At 28.0% G+C, this 16,397-nt stretch overlaps 7 protein-coding genes across 7 annotated transcripts; 2 read left to right on the top strand and 5 right to left on the bottom strand. All coding sequences in view use genetic code 12, as the record gives it.

Moving 5' to 3' along the window:
• Positions 1-20: 20 nt before the first annotated feature.
• On the bottom strand, positions 21-1,127 carry KGF54_000279 (4-hydroxybenzoate octaprenyltransferase; the record flags this gene model as incomplete). The annotated part of the gene is made up of 1 exon (XM_051763306.1): positions 21-1,127. One exon carries the CDS (start codon positions 1,125-1,127, stop codon positions 21-23), a length of 1,107 nt encoding a protein of 368 aa, XP_051622894.1.
• Positions 1,128-1,859: 732 nt separating this feature from the next.
• On the bottom strand, positions 1,860-2,264 carry KGF54_000278 (anaphase promoting complex subunit 11; the record flags this gene model as incomplete). Its single annotated transcript, XM_051763295.1, has 1 exon — positions 1,860-2,264. The coding sequence occupies one exon, from the start codon at positions 2,262-2,264 to the stop codon at positions 1,860-1,862; it is 405 nt and encodes a 134-aa protein (XP_051622893.1).
• Positions 2,265-2,430: 166 nt separating this feature from the next.
• On the bottom strand, positions 2,431-4,434 carry KGF54_000277 (biotin--[acetyl-CoA-carboxylase] ligase; the record flags this gene model as incomplete). Its single annotated transcript, XM_051763284.1, has 1 exon — positions 2,431-4,434. The coding sequence occupies one exon, from the start codon at positions 4,432-4,434 to the stop codon at positions 2,431-2,433; it is 2,004 nt and encodes a 667-aa protein (XP_051622892.1).
• A 142-nt stretch (positions 4,435-4,576) lies between these two features.
• Positions 4,577-5,512, top strand: KGF54_000276 (uncharacterized protein; the record flags this gene model as incomplete). The annotated part of the gene is made up of 1 exon (XM_051763273.1): positions 4,577-5,512. One exon carries the CDS (start codon positions 4,577-4,579, stop codon positions 5,510-5,512), a length of 936 nt encoding a protein of 311 aa, XP_051622891.1.
• Positions 5,513-5,578: 66 nt separating this feature from the next.
• On the bottom strand, positions 5,579-7,582 carry DPB2 (DNA polymerase epsilon noncatalytic subunit; the record flags this gene model as incomplete). The annotated part of the gene is made up of 1 exon (XM_051763262.1): positions 5,579-7,582. The coding sequence occupies one exon, from the start codon at positions 7,580-7,582 to the stop codon at positions 5,579-5,581; it is 2,004 nt and encodes a 667-aa protein (XP_051622890.1).
• A 251-nt stretch (positions 7,583-7,833) lies between these two features.
• BET2 (Rab geranylgeranyltransferase) lies at positions 7,834-8,826 on the top strand (the record flags this gene model as incomplete). The annotated part of the gene is made up of 1 exon (XM_051763252.1): positions 7,834-8,826. One exon carries the CDS (start codon positions 7,834-7,836, stop codon positions 8,824-8,826), a length of 993 nt encoding a protein of 330 aa, XP_051622889.1.
• A 4,202-nt stretch (positions 8,827-13,028) lies between these two features.
• Positions 13,029-14,288, bottom strand: KGF54_000273 (uncharacterized protein; the record flags this gene model as incomplete). Its single annotated transcript, XM_051763241.1, has 1 exon — positions 13,029-14,288. One exon carries the CDS (start codon positions 14,286-14,288, stop codon positions 13,029-13,031), a length of 1,260 nt encoding a protein of 419 aa, XP_051622888.1.
• Positions 14,289-16,397: the final 2,109 nt, after the last annotated feature.

Below are 16,397 nucleotides of genomic sequence, written 5' to 3'. Positions count from 1 at the left end.
AAAAATTAATAAACGATTTTCTATAATATACCCAAAAGTAATAAAATGTAATCAAATAATATTCCATACCAAAATATAAAACCAGTTTGAATATTTGAAGTAAAAGCACTCCAACAACTTTTTTCATTGTCTAAATCAACATTTATGATTTGTTTATATAGTCTTGTAATAGCAATTGCACCACCAATGAAAAATCCTGGACCCATTGAGTTCATTATACCTGCTAACCCGTAAAAACCAGCTTGAGCTACTGTCAATCCTTTTAAAATTGGTTTTGTTTTATCTCCCCATGCTAAAGCAGTTGATTTTATACCGGCTTTAATGTCAAATTTTTTATCTTGATGAGCATAAATTGTATCGTACGTCAAACACCAAATCCAATTTGATATGAAAAGAGGTACAGCGACTAATAAATTTAAAGGTGCACCAACAGCTGGGAAACCCAATAAACAACCCCAACTGAAACAAATTGACAATACAGCTTGTGGATAATAAGTATATCTTTTAAATAATGGATATGCAAATACAAAAGGTAATGATAAAGCTCCAAGATAAAAACATTCCCAAGGTAAACTTAACAAAACACCTAATCCAGCAAAGCATTGAACACCTAACCATGCAACAGCTTGAGGAACAGTTACTCTCCCACTTGTGATTGGTCTTTCCATAGTTCTTGCAACTTGATTATCCAAATTTCTATCCCATATATCATTAATTGTACAGCCAGCACCTCTCATAATCAAAGCACCAGCAGAAAATAATCCAATTGCAGTTAATGTAGTTGTAAGTGGTGCTGCAATTGAATAAGCAGCCATTGTTATGCCCCAATAACTTGGAATTAATAAAAGCCAAGTTCCAACTGGTTTTTCCAATCTCATTAACTCCAAATAAGGTATCCATGCTTTAGGTAAGTTTTTGAGCCAACCTAATTTAGCATCCCTCGTTAATCTAGCTAATTCTAATTCATGTGGGGTAAATTTTGATCTAGCTATCTCTAATTGAGTTTGATGTGAAGTTTTGGCTTGTTGTATATGAGTAACGATTGATTTTGAAAATGATCTCTTGAGAAATGAGCTAATTGAACCTCTATATAGAGCATTATGTAAACGAATGGAATTAGAAAGCATTTCTAGTTGTCTATTGTTTAAATTGAAAAATTGTTTCACAATCTATTATTTTATTATTTTTTTCGTATTTCGTAAATTTCGTATTCAAGACCAAAATTCATATTTCCATTTGTTCCTTTGGGCTAAGAATTTTTGAATATAACCTGCTAATTTGAGCTTGACTTCATTGCCTGAAGTAAGTTTTGATCATAAGAGAGGGGTTCCACGCTTAGAGAGTTTTTTAGAAGTTTGTTGTAAATGTAACATTATACTATATTCCTGAATACTGTGTCCAATGAACCATTTGATTATAAAAAGGATTAGCTTTGAAAAAATCAGCTGCGACCATTGATCAAGTACTAAAAATCGAGCTTGTGTACAGGGAAGGTCAAATGACTCAAAATTTTTGAGTTTTCATGAATCACAACTGAATTATGGGAGTGTATATGATCAAAAATAGCTCCAAGACATCTTTGTTGATTAAGTAGCAACGTATAATTATAAAATCAGTGTAATAATAATTTCCTAAAATTAGATGAATTTAATAAGAATTTGACAAAAAACCTTGCTGCAGTAAAAACAATTTGTATGCCCATATGAACGGCAAGACATTGACAACGTCAAATACTTTTTAATGAATGAGAAGTTGTTGCTTGTGGTTCCTTCTACCTTCCAAGATTAGATGAAACAATGAGAATTTCCATATTATGATAACTACTGAAAACTTGACGATCCTGAACTCCAATATACAATTTAAATATCACTCTCAAATTCATTATTTTCCAGTATTCTTTCTCTCATTACCTTATGACCATCTATTAACGTTTTCAAATTCACATATTCTCCTTTTGATTCATTATTTGTAATTAATGGCTTGAAAGTAAAAATTTGTCTACACATAGGACACAATCCCTTTGAAGATTCTTGTTCTAACCATTTAAAAATACAATGAAGATGAAAGTTATGAGTACAACCCGAACCTAATATAACTGGACATTCATCACCTGGATATTTACAAGTTGGACAAGCTCCATCAAATGAAACTCTACAAATCCCACATGTATCTTCAACATATCCCAGTCCATCACTATTAGTTGAAGATGCCAAATCCCAATGCCATGTACAATATCCTGTCCATTTCACCACCTTGACTTTCATACGAATATAATTTAAGTTATTAGTTTTGTAAGTTCTACATTTTTGCAACGCGATTTTTTTAATGCTTTTATGTTATTTTTTTCATTATGAATTATCTTTAAGAGGCTTTAAGGGGCTTTATATATCAAGAAGAATTTTAAAATCTATAATCATCTATTTGAACCTATTATGTGTTTTTTTTATAAACTAAACCTTTGAAGATATCAAAAGAATTGCCATCCGGTTGTAAATGTAACACTTCTTTATTATCTATATCCTCTGCAATTAATAATCCATAATCTGGAGTAATCCCCTTTATAATACAAATTCTTGTTTGACCATTATTCTCAACATCAACTTTTTGATTTGAATGAAACCATCTTTTGTAGTACAATGGTAAAAAAGGTTTCAAACCTGATTTCTTAAATACTTTATAAAATTGATCAATTGTGAATATTAATTTTGCTAATAACAATTCAGGTTCATAAGGTGGTAATACTGGCAAATTATTTGATTTTCTAATTTCATTTAACTTTTCCAATACTAAATTTAAGGACGTTGTTGGTGCAGGATTTGATACATTAACTCCACCTCCCCATACCAAGTTGAAAGTTCCATTAATATATTGTGAATTTATTAGAGCACCTGAAACTTTAACATATTTTTCATCATCACCATCAACAGTTGTACTAACTTCATGTTTTAAAGTATCAAAATATTCAGGTTTCAATATAAAAATATCATTTGGCCATTTCAATCTCAATGGCATATCTTCATATCCTATCCCTTTACCTGATACTTCACTACCATAACCCAAAATTGCTTCAATTAAGGCTAATCCACAAAGATACTGTAAGGAAACAATAGAAGACGAGGCTTGAGGTGACTGCGGAACTTTAAATAATATTGAAGTAGCTAAAACTCCCCTTGGATTTATCCAAACATTTCCACCACGACCTCGGCCAGCAATTTGAGTAGAAGCAGTTAAAGTAAAACCATTTGGAAGATGTTCCAACCAATTAGGATTTTTATCAAGAATTGTATTTGTGGATGTTATAACTTCAGAATAACCAAGAAAATTACCAAATTCTAAAGGAGCATTTGATGATAGCTTCTTTAAGTTTTCAAAATATTTTTGCATGTTAAAATATGGCGTCATTTTATTTGATGGGATATTGTTGGATGTTATGAAATTTATGTATTTTGAAACACTGTTCGGATCTTCTACTTCTTCCTCCGTGTCATTATATTGATGGTTCGAATGTTCATCTTGGAAAATGAAAGTATCATTAGTGTCTTTGAATGGTCCACTGATGTTTAATTTATCTTTAAGCAATTTATATAATTGTTCAGAATTATTTTCAAATGGTGACGCAATATACATTGGAGTAACTTTAGGCACCGTGGAATCAACATCTTCACTAACTCTTAATCCAATTTTTTTAAGTAATTCTCTCATTAAAATTTTTCTATCTTGATCAGATTCGTTCAATTTATCAACAACTTTTTCAAAACCTGGTTCAACATTTTTAAATAAGTTCGGTGTAAATTCTGGATGACTACCCGTCAATATCACATCACCTTTACCAATTTTTCTATATATTATTGCGGCTTTATCATCATCTTCGATATCAGTTTTTTCTTCATATCTCGCAAGAACTTCAACATCTTTATAGCTGGATGCATTCATGAAAATCCCACCCCCATTATAATAATTATACGTATGTTCAGAAACTTTTGGTAAAAAATGAGTATTTGTCACCAATTTTGCAGCTCTTGCACCAGAATGCAGTTCATAATCAAATCCTTTGAATGCACAACCTCTTGAAGTGCCTGGAAAAAATGCCAATTCTCTAGAACCTGTAACTTCCAATGGTCCTCCAATATCAAATTCACATCTGGCCGATGCATAATAAGCACCTGCACAAAATCCCATATATCTACCGCCATTCTTAACATATTTAGTAATCCTTCTGTTGCCTTCTCCATTTAGTACATTACAGTACGGTAAATCAGCTCCGCCTGGTATAACTAACATTGAAGTTTTCCTCATCCATGGTTCAGTCAATAATACTGTTTCATTAACAGGTAAAACGGCATAGTAATTTGCCAAATGCAATCTTAAAGACTCCAAACAGTGTTTAACACTCTCAGTAGTAGTACCTGGACCAGAATAGACTAAAACATTCATGTATTGAATTTGTTGTGGTGAAAGAAACTATTGTTGCAAAAACTAATATCACTAAATAATTTAAAAAATGAGTATCATATCTAAAAGTTGAGAATGAGAACATGATTCAGAATCATTATTTTTTACCCAACAGAACCAAACAATGTCAATTTTAGAAGCCAATCAATCCAAAATAATACTACATCCCAAGCCAGGATTCGTTGTCAAAACCAAAATTCTAGAGTCCAAAAAAAATGAAGAAATATTAACAAAAGCATTTATAAATATATGCCATGATAATCAAGTACCAAAACCTTCAGTGGAATTCGAACCAGAAATTGTTTTCCCAATGATTATAGAAAACCAATGGGAAATACCTATAGTTGTATCAAAAGCTAGACAATCAAAAGATAAAAAGGGATTTCCGTCGTTGGTATATGATTGTTGTGTAAATTCTCAATGTTTCCAATGGTGTCAATTAAATAAAGATTTAAGACTAATATTAATTGAATGGTGTATTGAACTGGTGGAAATGATAAATTTAATAACTTTGGAAAGAGATTATAGTATACCCAAAATGTTATCAAAGGGTGATATCAAGGAAATTGAAATTACAAGTGAAGAGTTAAATGATATAGGATTTAAAAAGTTGAATGATTTGAAGCAAAATGAAACTTTGGGAGTGCTAGAAGAATTAAATGGCGAGGATGATGATATAATGCAAGATGATGGATTACCAGATTTATTCAATAGAGGAAACGTGAGGCCGCAAAAGAAGTTAATAGAAGAACTTGATGACTTACCGGAAAAGATGGATATAGTGAAAGAAAAAAGTGTCGAACCTATAAAGTATAATTTGCAATTTAAGAAAATAGATATCGAACAAGAGTACAAATTGTGTATCATTTTTGAGTCAGACAATTTAGATTATGAATTAAAATATTCATCAAAAGATTCATCTGTGCTAATTACAAGTCTATCTGAGTCTAAATTTTCTCAAGGTTCACTGTTGAAAATACCAATATCGCCTGATCTACATGTTGACTTTGATAAAATCACATCCTATCAAGTTTCAAAGAAGTTTTACATTTTTTTGTGAATTACTCATTCTTCTCTAGAAAATTTAATAAAATTTTGCACTAAATCATTCAATTCGTATATTGTATCAAAAATACAAGTCTTTAAATTCTATTTTTTTCAAAGCAGGATAATATTCTATATAATTGAATTTTCTTATATTTTCATTAACAGCCAGTGTCAAATTAATAACTCTGCAACCTTGATAAATAACTTCAAAATTATCAAAATTCGAGTCATTTAGTATAATTAAATTTGGTGATGGTTCAATTCTTAATGCATAATCCATTGATTGATTTACTATTTTTAATTTTTTATCAAATGGTTGTAGATTACTTTGATCTAGTAAAGTCTTGACTAGTTTTCTTGCTTGTTTAATTTTATTGCTTAGTCTAACATCTTTTGTTTGGATTAATTGGTTTATTCTGTCTTCTTTGCTTAATGCATCTAAATTTTTTTGTTCTTCTAGTTCTAGATCTAAGGGAAACAAAATATCATTTCTTTTAAATTTATTCATTAATTGATCTTTGAATAATAAAATTTCTTGTGAAAGATAATTGATCCTAGTCGGATTCCATGCTAATACTAAATTGCCCTTTGGTAATAATTTTTCTAATCTATTTATGAATACTTTTGGTATAGATGGTTGTGGATATACGTTTGAACATGAAGAACCCAATGAGAAAGTTGACTGCCATGGATCATTATCACCTGGAATCAACACTATTTTGCAAGCGTTTACTATATTTGGAAACTCATTTAAAATGTGAGATAATTGATCAAAATTACTTTTATATATTTCGGAATTTGACAAGCTTGTGATTGATGAACTGGTTGATGTTAATGGTTTTGATGAAAATGAACCAATTAAAACTAATGCTAACGGTATTGAACTATTTTGTAAATCTTTTGATTCAATTATTGAATTTTCCAAATGTTTGAAAAATTTAGTTAAACCTTCAAGAACTTTGTTTGAGTCTAAATGTAATTCACTCCCCACTACTATAAGTTTATGACCCACCAACGACTTTTCCATTTGAATCATTTTTTTTCTAAATTCTTTTGGAATTTTGATGGCTTTATCACTCACTGTAGATTGTATATTATTTTTATGAACACCCAAAAAATCTAAATATCCATATGCATCTAAATTTTTATCCCTTCTTTCAGCTGGTGGTTGAGCTATATTGCTTACATAAAAACATCCACCAATATAGTCTTGTTTCGCATTCAAGTTCCCACCTGACGCAGAATAAATTCCTTCAACTAGTACATACATTCCACAACAATAAAATGAACCTTTGTTTTTCATTGCTTGATTTAAATTCAATTCAATATAATCTGTTGCATCTTCTAATATATAATCATCTGTTGAATTTTTAGTAAGTAATCCAAATAATAAGAATTTTTGACCATCTCTACCTAACACATTTTTAATCATTGTTATTTCATTATGTTTTGTAGTTGAATCATCAATAATTGAAGATATATTTGATATACTCGACATTGGCATTTTTTGAAAGTTTTCATTTCTTGATAATCTATCCATTATTAAGTAGTAGTGATTGTTCTTGGACTCAATCATATAGCTCAAGTTTGAATTCAATGAATTTAGTATTGTAGATTTACCTCTTTTCAAATATACGTTAAATTGTTTTCTATTCTTATCAAATATACTTATAGGTTGTTGGTTTGGTGATACGACATGAAAATAATCTTCCCATTTAAAATTTATTTCATTATTTGAATTTTCATCAATTATCGTATTTGATCTTTTAGCTTTCTGTAATTTAATTGCATCATCTTTTTGATTTAATTCTTTTAGTATATCTTTTAACCCATTACCATCAATGAAAATTCCTCTATCTTCTAATTTCCAAAATTTTGCAATTTCTTCTAAAAAATTATTCGATTGTATACTTTTCCAATTAAAACCAAATTTTAAACTTATTGTTTCAGTTAATATTGATAATGCTTCAGTATTTACATTTAATCCATGCTTTTTAGTTAAAATTCTGAATACTATAGGTCGAAGATTGGCTGGCTGTAGTTTTATTGGTAATGCTGTGTTTATTTGCTGTGAAGCAATCATTATATGATTGAATAATGGTATCTTGTATTAATACAAGTTTGAATGATTATAATAATAGAGATGTAATAATAATATGGTAAATCAAATAAAGATTAAATAATAAAAGACGCGTTTTATGAAACTACCAAATGATTTTAACGCAACTACCAAACTTTCATTTCAGTTGGTAGCATACTAGAATTTATTTTTTATTAATTCCGTTCTGATTACATGAAATATATCAGATTAACCAAGCTCATCAAACTACATCAATGTCTTCAGAATCAAACAATCTACCTCCATTTGTGAGAGACAAACATGTAAACTTTATAATTGAGCAAGAATCGAATCGATCTTATGAATATTGGTTAAGTGAACATTTAAGAATGAATGGATTATATTGGGGTACTACAACATTATTAACGATGAAACAATTGAATGATCAAACATTACCTCAAAATAAAGTAATTGAATATGTTATGAGTTGTTGGGACTCAGAATCAGGTGCGTTTGGCTCATTTCCAAATCATGATGCACATATACTATCAACATTATCAGCTTTACAAATATTAAAATATTATAATTATGATTTGAGTCCCTTGACAATAGATCAAAAACAAAAAATAGTAAAATTTATAAAAAGTTTACAGTTAAGAAATGGAAGTTTTCAAGGTGATAAATTTGGAGAAATAGATACAAGATTTACATATACTGCCATATCAGCATTATCATTACTAGATGAATTAACTAAAGAAATCACAGGACCAGCCACAAAATTTATACTAGATTGTTATAACTTTGATGGAGGATTTGGTTTAGTACCTGGGTCGGAATCTCATGCTGCACAAGTATTTGTTTGTGTTGGAGCATTAGCAATAATGGATGAATTATCAAGATTAGATGATTTGAAAATAAGTAATTGGTTAAGTGAAAGACAAGTTTTACCATCTGGTGGATTCAATGGTAGACCTGAAAAATTGCCTGATGTCTGTTATAGTTGGTGGGTCTTGTCATCATTATCAATATTAGGTAAAAAAAATTGGGTGGACTTGGATAAATTGGAAAAATTTATACTAACATGTCAAGATTTTGAAATAGGTGGTATAAGTGATAGACCAGATAATCAAACTGATATTTATCATACATGTTTTGGAATTGCTGGGTTGAGTTTAATTGATTTCGAAAAATACAAATTTGATGAAATTGATCCCATTTATTGTATGCCAAAAAGGATTACAAAAGATTTTAAAAAATGGAAATCATGATATGGTATTTTAATAGAATAAATAACCATATAATCTAGCGTCTACTTGTATACTATGAATTTTGACGAAAGTTACTCTATTTGCTGAAAACAATCAAAAAATTTGTAAAATATAAAACAATTGCTGTTTATTTTGTAACCAAATTGAACTAGTTTTTGAATTCAACATTTGGAACTGAGTTAATATTTGAGATGGAAAACTTCTCATACAGAAAACGATGAAATTTTGAAGCTTTGGAGCGAAATTTACGCACTAATTTTTTTTTACTTTCTTAAAAAGCGTCCTTAATAAAAAACAGCTAGTGCAATCTATGCATGACCTTAAGATTTGAATTGTATTCAATTATCAGCTATTAAGAGCTATTGATTTACAAACGTTAGTCCTGCATTATTGTACCTCAGGAAGAACAAACTTTAATTTACCACAATTTTTTTTAATTCATTACGCATGAAAAACATAGAAATATAACAAGCGAGTTGCATACATTAATTGGAGGTTTTTTTAAGATTCATTAAACCGCCTTCCAAAAACAAATATATGAAGAAAGCTTATTTAGCAAGTCAAAATGCATGGTTGTAATAATCTCAAAATCAAAATATTTTAACTTAAGTTGCGAGCTTGAACTAAAATAATAATTTTGATTTGGTACCTGATTTACTGTATTATTGGGAAGTGGTAATTGCTTGATTGACATGTGTTTTTATTGTTTATTCAAATGGTCATTCGAATAAGAATGAAAACTAAAACATCAATTAAACTTTTTTAAATTAGTTACTGATACATATTTGTGTACGCAAAGTTAATATAATTATTCTATTTGTTTAAGGATAAAAAGACAATAAAACTTTAAATAATACAATCAAAAACATCTACAATTATAATAGAACTTTTCGTTATTTACGAATAATTGAAAAACAAATTCAATTGTTACTATATTTAGAATTTGGAATTTATAGATCCAAATAGATAAAAATTCCACTCATAGAAACCATCAATGCGTCATCACTTTATTTGACACATTTATATTTCTAAATAAACATATGAAAGAATTTCGAGCTCATTTAATTTTATTAAACTGTACATCGTTTTATTACTTAAATACACACTTTATTAATTTAGATTTCATGACTTTAATTAGCTAAATAAGCTTCAAGTCGGATATAATTTATTATAAAATTAAGAAAGTAAAGGTTAAGCAATTCGACAGGATATGCACATAATTTTAGCATTACATTTTAACATTCTCGATTAAAACTTACTAGTGTCAAAATATGGTTTAGTCTTTTTGTTTAAGGTTATTAATAAATGTTTAATTTTAAGCTTTTAATTTAATGTAAAAATGCACCTCAAGTTTTTATCAAATCTATGAAGATAAAATTTTATAAAGGCGGACTAAAATAATTTTATTCTAAATTTGCTTTCTCATCTTAACTGGTCTGGATTGATTTATTTGTTGATTGATCTTAGTCCTTTAATCTAAAATATTCACAGTTCTTAATCAAATTAATCTCAAAATTACTTCACTTTAGTACCGGTTGGTATCAAGAAGCAAAACATTTTGTTTAAAAAGAATACAGGGTAAAAATTTAACCGCGGTGAAAAAAAAAAAAATACAAACCAAAACTGAATTTGAAAAGAAGGATAATAAACTAAAATCATATCAATAAGGGGAATGAATGAAAATCAAAGTATCTAGACCCAACCATTTTTAAGTTTTTTAAACTAGTCAACTATAAAAAAAACTATTTGATTTTAGTAGATAAGTTTACGCACTAATGTTTTATAAAACTTTATTGCTCAATCTCCGTAATTAATCTTCTTACTAAGTTTATTCTAGAATAATTGGAACAGGTTTTCCGAAGATTAGATCAGTACTAGATCTTTATGTAAATGTCAGAATTTGACATTATGCCAATTGCAATTATACTATTCTGGGGTTATGATTATTATTTGAAGACCCGTGCTCTTTAGCCTAACATTATTTTTAAGCTAATATTTTAATCTGCTATTTCGTACCTTACATCATTATCGTTAATAATTTTTCAACAAATTCTCCTGATCATCATGTCAAATCAAATTTAAAACAAATCTAGATCGATAAATTGAATTTCATATCTCATTTTAAATTAAGATTTCCATGTATCAAAACATTTATGTTCAAGATCAAAAAATTTCAGCAAAAGATTATCTAAAAAATAAATTATTAAATTTTGGACCCTTTCTCGTATCTGCTTACTTTTATTTTCTTATTTTTTATATTTGTTTATTATTTTTATTTTCCAGTTAACACAAAAATGGAATTACTCAAAAAAGATTTTGTGTTTCAAATTTAAACGAATTATAAACTTTGATAATTTAAATTACAATTTTAAAAATTTAAGTTTTAAATGAAAATTTCATTTAGCCTTAAAAGATTCGAAAGATCAGCCATTTTTATATATTTATACCCCCCCCTACAGATGCATCAATTTAATCAGTAATTTAAGGTTTTACTTTTAACTCCACCCGTAAAATAGAAAAAAACTTCAAATTCTTGTTTAATAAAATAGTAAGGAGGCTGATTATAAACTTTATCGGACTTTATGACTATACAAAGTGAGTGAACAAAATTTAAAAGCAAGTTTGTTAAATGCGTAACTAAAATCATTCTACCTAAAATGTATTTCAATTGATCTTTGACGATACTAAAAGAGATTGATTTAACGACAAAAGTTATGTATATTAAAATTTACTTAGTAATATTATGTAAAGTTCATGATACTTATCTTGCATTGAAAGCAGGTCTGTGGAATATCGACTTCACTGCATCCTTTATGAATTTATCAAGAATATTAATTATGATATTAAGTATTATGCAAAGTAGATTTCAACGGGAGGGGTAACTTCTTTTATTTACATTTTTAAACTTTATACTAAATTGGAATTTTAAGTGTTACAACTTGTAACCATATGCAGGAACTTTTTTCATTTAATTATTTCATTCTCTAGCCTCAATTAATCACCAAAAAATGAATTGCCTTATCAATGCAAATTAAACAGTTTCAACAACTAGTTTAGAGTTTTGTTTTAGTTTAGTTGCTAGCCATTTAAATAATTGAACACAACTTGATGTCTGAGAATAAAGATGATGTTTTTAAGATACATAATGCTAAAAAACCAAATTATGTATGTAGATCTACTAAAAATATGCAAAGCCTCTTAATAAATTCAAACCAAAACAATAGATTTTTTTTTGACCTTCCTTATTTGCTTTTTAGAAGTATTTCCAACCTAACTTAACAATTAGGATCTTGCTGAATTGCGCTAAAATTTATTTCAAATCTAGATTAGAACTCTAAATTCAAAAAAAATCATCTGATTTTTTTTTATCAGTTTCACAATTACAATACTATATTTAACATTTGTTACAGAAAATTTTTCCTATTTCGTATTTTTTTATATTTTTGAAGTAAGGTTTATTGGGTTCCTTAACTTTGATTTCAAATTTAGCAATTTTTGATATGTTTTTTTTCTTTTGGATTTACTGATTCAGTTTAGTACCCGCTTCTACATTATACGCAAATGATTAAATTTAGTCAAATGTGCTGGTTTGTAATATATCAAATGCAATGACTATATGTTTAAAATTAGATTTAAATTTTAGATTTGGCTTTATAGTTTAAAATTTGATTTGCACTGATCTAAGTTTGTAACCATAATTAAGAAATTTATCTACAATAACTTCTTTTGTTGAATAAAAAATAAATTTTATGATTTTATGCATTGATCGGTTACAATTTCTAAAGTGTGTAAAGTTTTTGGGGTCAAAAGACGCTATTCTCAAGTATATTAAATTAATTTGGAGAAAATTTTGTATCTTACATATCTTTTAATACAAACGTATAACTATAGAAGATTAAATTTGTAAAAGCCTATTTGTACATGACGTCTTGTTTATTCTTTGCAGATAGATTAGATAGTGTTATGAGAGCATCGAGCGGCATTGAGAAATTAATTAATGATCATTAGTTTGAATTATACAATATAAATAAGATAATTTTAACGAGTAGTCTACATACTGCAGGAGTTTTGTTTTTTTGGTTGAGTTACCTTTTTGTTTATTTTGCTTTTACCCCTTAAATATATGATCCGATCCGGTTAATAAGCAAATAATACAATTAATGTATTGTAAATCTTTTTCTTTTATTTTTAGTTTGATTAAGTCAATTTAGTAAAAAATTAATATTATGCTGTTGCTTTTTTTTATCATGATCTTCATCATTCTCATCATCGTTGCTAGGACGTTTTTTCTCCAATTTAACCTTATCTAATTGATGTATCTCTTGTGATTGATGATGAGCTTGAGTTTGACTCAATTCGAAAATTTGAGTGGTAGCGTCTGTTTTTATATTTTCTAATGAAGGATTACCCCTTAACAAATTTTGCTGTAAATTATCACCTTCATTTGTAAAATCAGTGGTTTGTTTAGCATTAGGATTTGAGTTTAAGTTAGCTCTCTCAGCGCTAATTATTCTTCTCCAACGAAATTGACATGCAAAACTACTACGAGAACCTCCGTAATACGATGAAATTCGACTCCAGCCATATTTCAATTCTTCTTTTAAATATCTTAATAGTGCATCTTCTTCTGGTGTCCAAGTAGTGGATTGTTTTGATTTTCTTCTTAATGAGATTAAATTTGGCTGTTGTGGAAAATTGGGATTTTGATAAATCTGCTGTGATTGACTTTCAAATTGATATGGAGGGTGTTGTGTAGGATAATTATGTTGAGGTTGATACATTTGATTTGGTGGTTGCTGAAATTGCTGCTGTGGTAGCTGGGACGAATAAAAATTCTGATGATGTTGTTGATATGATGTTTGTTGTGGAATTTGTGAATGACTTGAACTTGACATAGGTTGATTATCTTGTGGTTGCTGATAGTAAATACGTTGTTCACTTATTATTGAGGATGAATCAATGTTAGGCGGTTGAGGCTGTAGCGGTTGAGGCTGCTGCTGCTGCTGTTGTGGAAATTGTGCGTATTGAGCTTGTGTCTGGTTTATGAGTGGTAAATTTCCTGGATTTGGTTGTAATTGATAATTAACTGGAATATAACTTGATTCTGGATTGGATGAGTACAACGACAAGCTTGGTAACTGATTAGGTGATTGTTGTTGTTGATAGTTAGTTGAACCAAGCTGCGGTTGTTGTTGCGTCTGTATATTTGAGCTTTCATTTATTTTGAGGATCGAAGAAGGACTTGGTAATCTAATTTTTCTAGATTCATTGTCACTTTGAGACAGTATATTTGGTGGGTCACTCAAGGTTGAATTTGTTGAAAATGAACCAGGAAATAATTGTGATTGGTTTGGGGATGGTAAATTTCTTGGTTGATCATCTATATCTGTCAAAGATTCTGTAGATTTTGATGGATTGTTATCTTTATTCTTCATAAATTTCTCTTTATTTGATTTTGTCATTAATAAAATAGTAGTCATATCAATTCATTGTTTGTAATAAGTCAAGTTAATAATTAGATTTTAAATGATAGAACTAGTAACGTTTATTCCTTATCATATGTTAAAAAATTTATGATAATAAAATTTGGTTATTCTTGAAGATGTTTTGAAGATTTTGTTGCAAATTTGAGATTAAATATTATTGACTGTTTACCTGAGTATTTTCTTAAGTTTTAATTTATGATTTAAGGATCTTGATTACTGAATTTGATAGAATTTCAAACAATTGAAGAACTGGAATAACTAAATTTGTTAATTGGTTTTCCCTGATAGTTTTATCTTACGGGGGTTGAAATTTTTACCTTTTTTTGGAAAAATGAAAATTTAATGAATTAACGGTTGAGTCAATTTGAAACTAAAATTTGAGGCAATTAAAATTGTGAATATAAGAAAACAGTTGAACAGTTATATAAAATAAGATCTTTATATTAATTGAAAATGATATTATCCATACATACATATATATATATATATATATATAGTACAATATTTTTTTTTTAATATTATGAAAAATAAAACAATTATTAGAAGAAAACGAATAAAATAAATTACATACACAATAAAATTATAATGTTAAGAAAATAATTTAATCATTAGTACATGAAAATATTTCAAATCTATTTTTGAATTATAAAAATTTGAAAATAAACAATTCAACATAAACTTATTGTTTGATTGAATGCATTATTGATTAAAATTATATTGTATAGTTAATAAATAATTTAGACCGAAAAAATAATCAAAATAAAAAAATTAAAAAGTTACAAAACTTCAGCCAAATAATTAATTTAACCGTTTAAGAATAATGTACTATTTTATTAATAATAGTTTTAAATTCCATTCTAAACTGAAACTTGGATTTTATTATGGATTCATGTCATTTTTTTTTTTTCATGTACTTGTTAATGTTAGTATTTTTTTATTTTTCCTTTTTGATCTATTTATAGCTTGCAATTAGACGAAAATGTCAGAATCTAAATTTAATTATTAGTTTTCGTTCACTCTTTGACAGGATAGCTTTTTGATGATATCAGGATTATATTTTTCGATTTATATACAAATTTATCTGATAATACAATATGATGAGATTTTTTTTCTAGTGAAGGTCCTGAATTCTCGAATTCCATAAAACTAATTACGATTTTTCATTCTTTTAATTTCAAAATCAATTTTCCATTTCCTTTCGTATTTTTATTACTCAAAAGGGAGTTACAAAACTTGTAGATTTTCAGTATAATTCAAATCTTTAATCACACAATTGGTTTTCATGAGTTCCAATTTTTTGGGAATTTCAATTGATCATCTTAAATTTCGAAAATATCCAAAAAGGATTTTGCCTCTTGTGGAATACCTGACCAAATTTTCTTTCTCTACAAAGATAAAATCTCAAATTAGCAATGAAACTTTAAGTTTTAGATTTAAACCATTTTGCATTCAAAGTTTATAATGTTTCATTTTTCCGTGAAAATTTCATATAAACATCGCCTTGAATTTTCCGATAAATAATCAGAGAAACTTGATCTTTCTCGAAGTTTGAATGACTGATTATGAAAGAATTACATATGATATTATTGTTCGGTGAAATGTAAAATTAAAAATGAAATTAACTTGCATTATACATACACATTACTTGAATAAATGTAATTGTCTCATGTTTTAAGTATTAATGTAGAGGGTAAGAAATATCGAAAAGATGATAAAAATCTAACGTTCCTTGCATGTTTTAAAAAGTATGATATGTTAATTGAAAACTCATCAAATTTATAGAACGATGCAGAAGCTTTAAGCGATATCAGGCCATCAATATATATGTATGTATGTTTATTATACATGTATGTAAAAATTAAAATATTCAGTGCATAATTCGATATTATTTACCCAATCGATACATGTGAGATTGACGCAGTGAGAACCAGGTCTGCTATAATTTTATTTATAGATTAGTTAATGCTAATATCAAAGAATAAAGTTTGCCCTGTAAGATTTTCTTAAATACACTAATTTGCCGCAAAGTGAAACACTGTTTTGTGACACATTTTGTGTTTTTTTGAAGCACTAGAATCTACCATC

The sequence above is a fragment of the Candida jiufengensis genome, assembly GCF_024610255.1.
Source record: "Candida jiufengensis strain CBS 10846 chromosome Unknown scaffold9, whole genome shotgun sequence".
Taxonomy (NCBI): Eukaryota; Fungi; Ascomycota; class Pichiomycetes; order Serinales; family Debaryomycetaceae; genus Lodderomyces; species Lodderomyces jiufengensis.
Note: the sequence above shows the minus strand (reverse complement) of the source record. Positions and strands in the feature narration are given on the sequence as shown.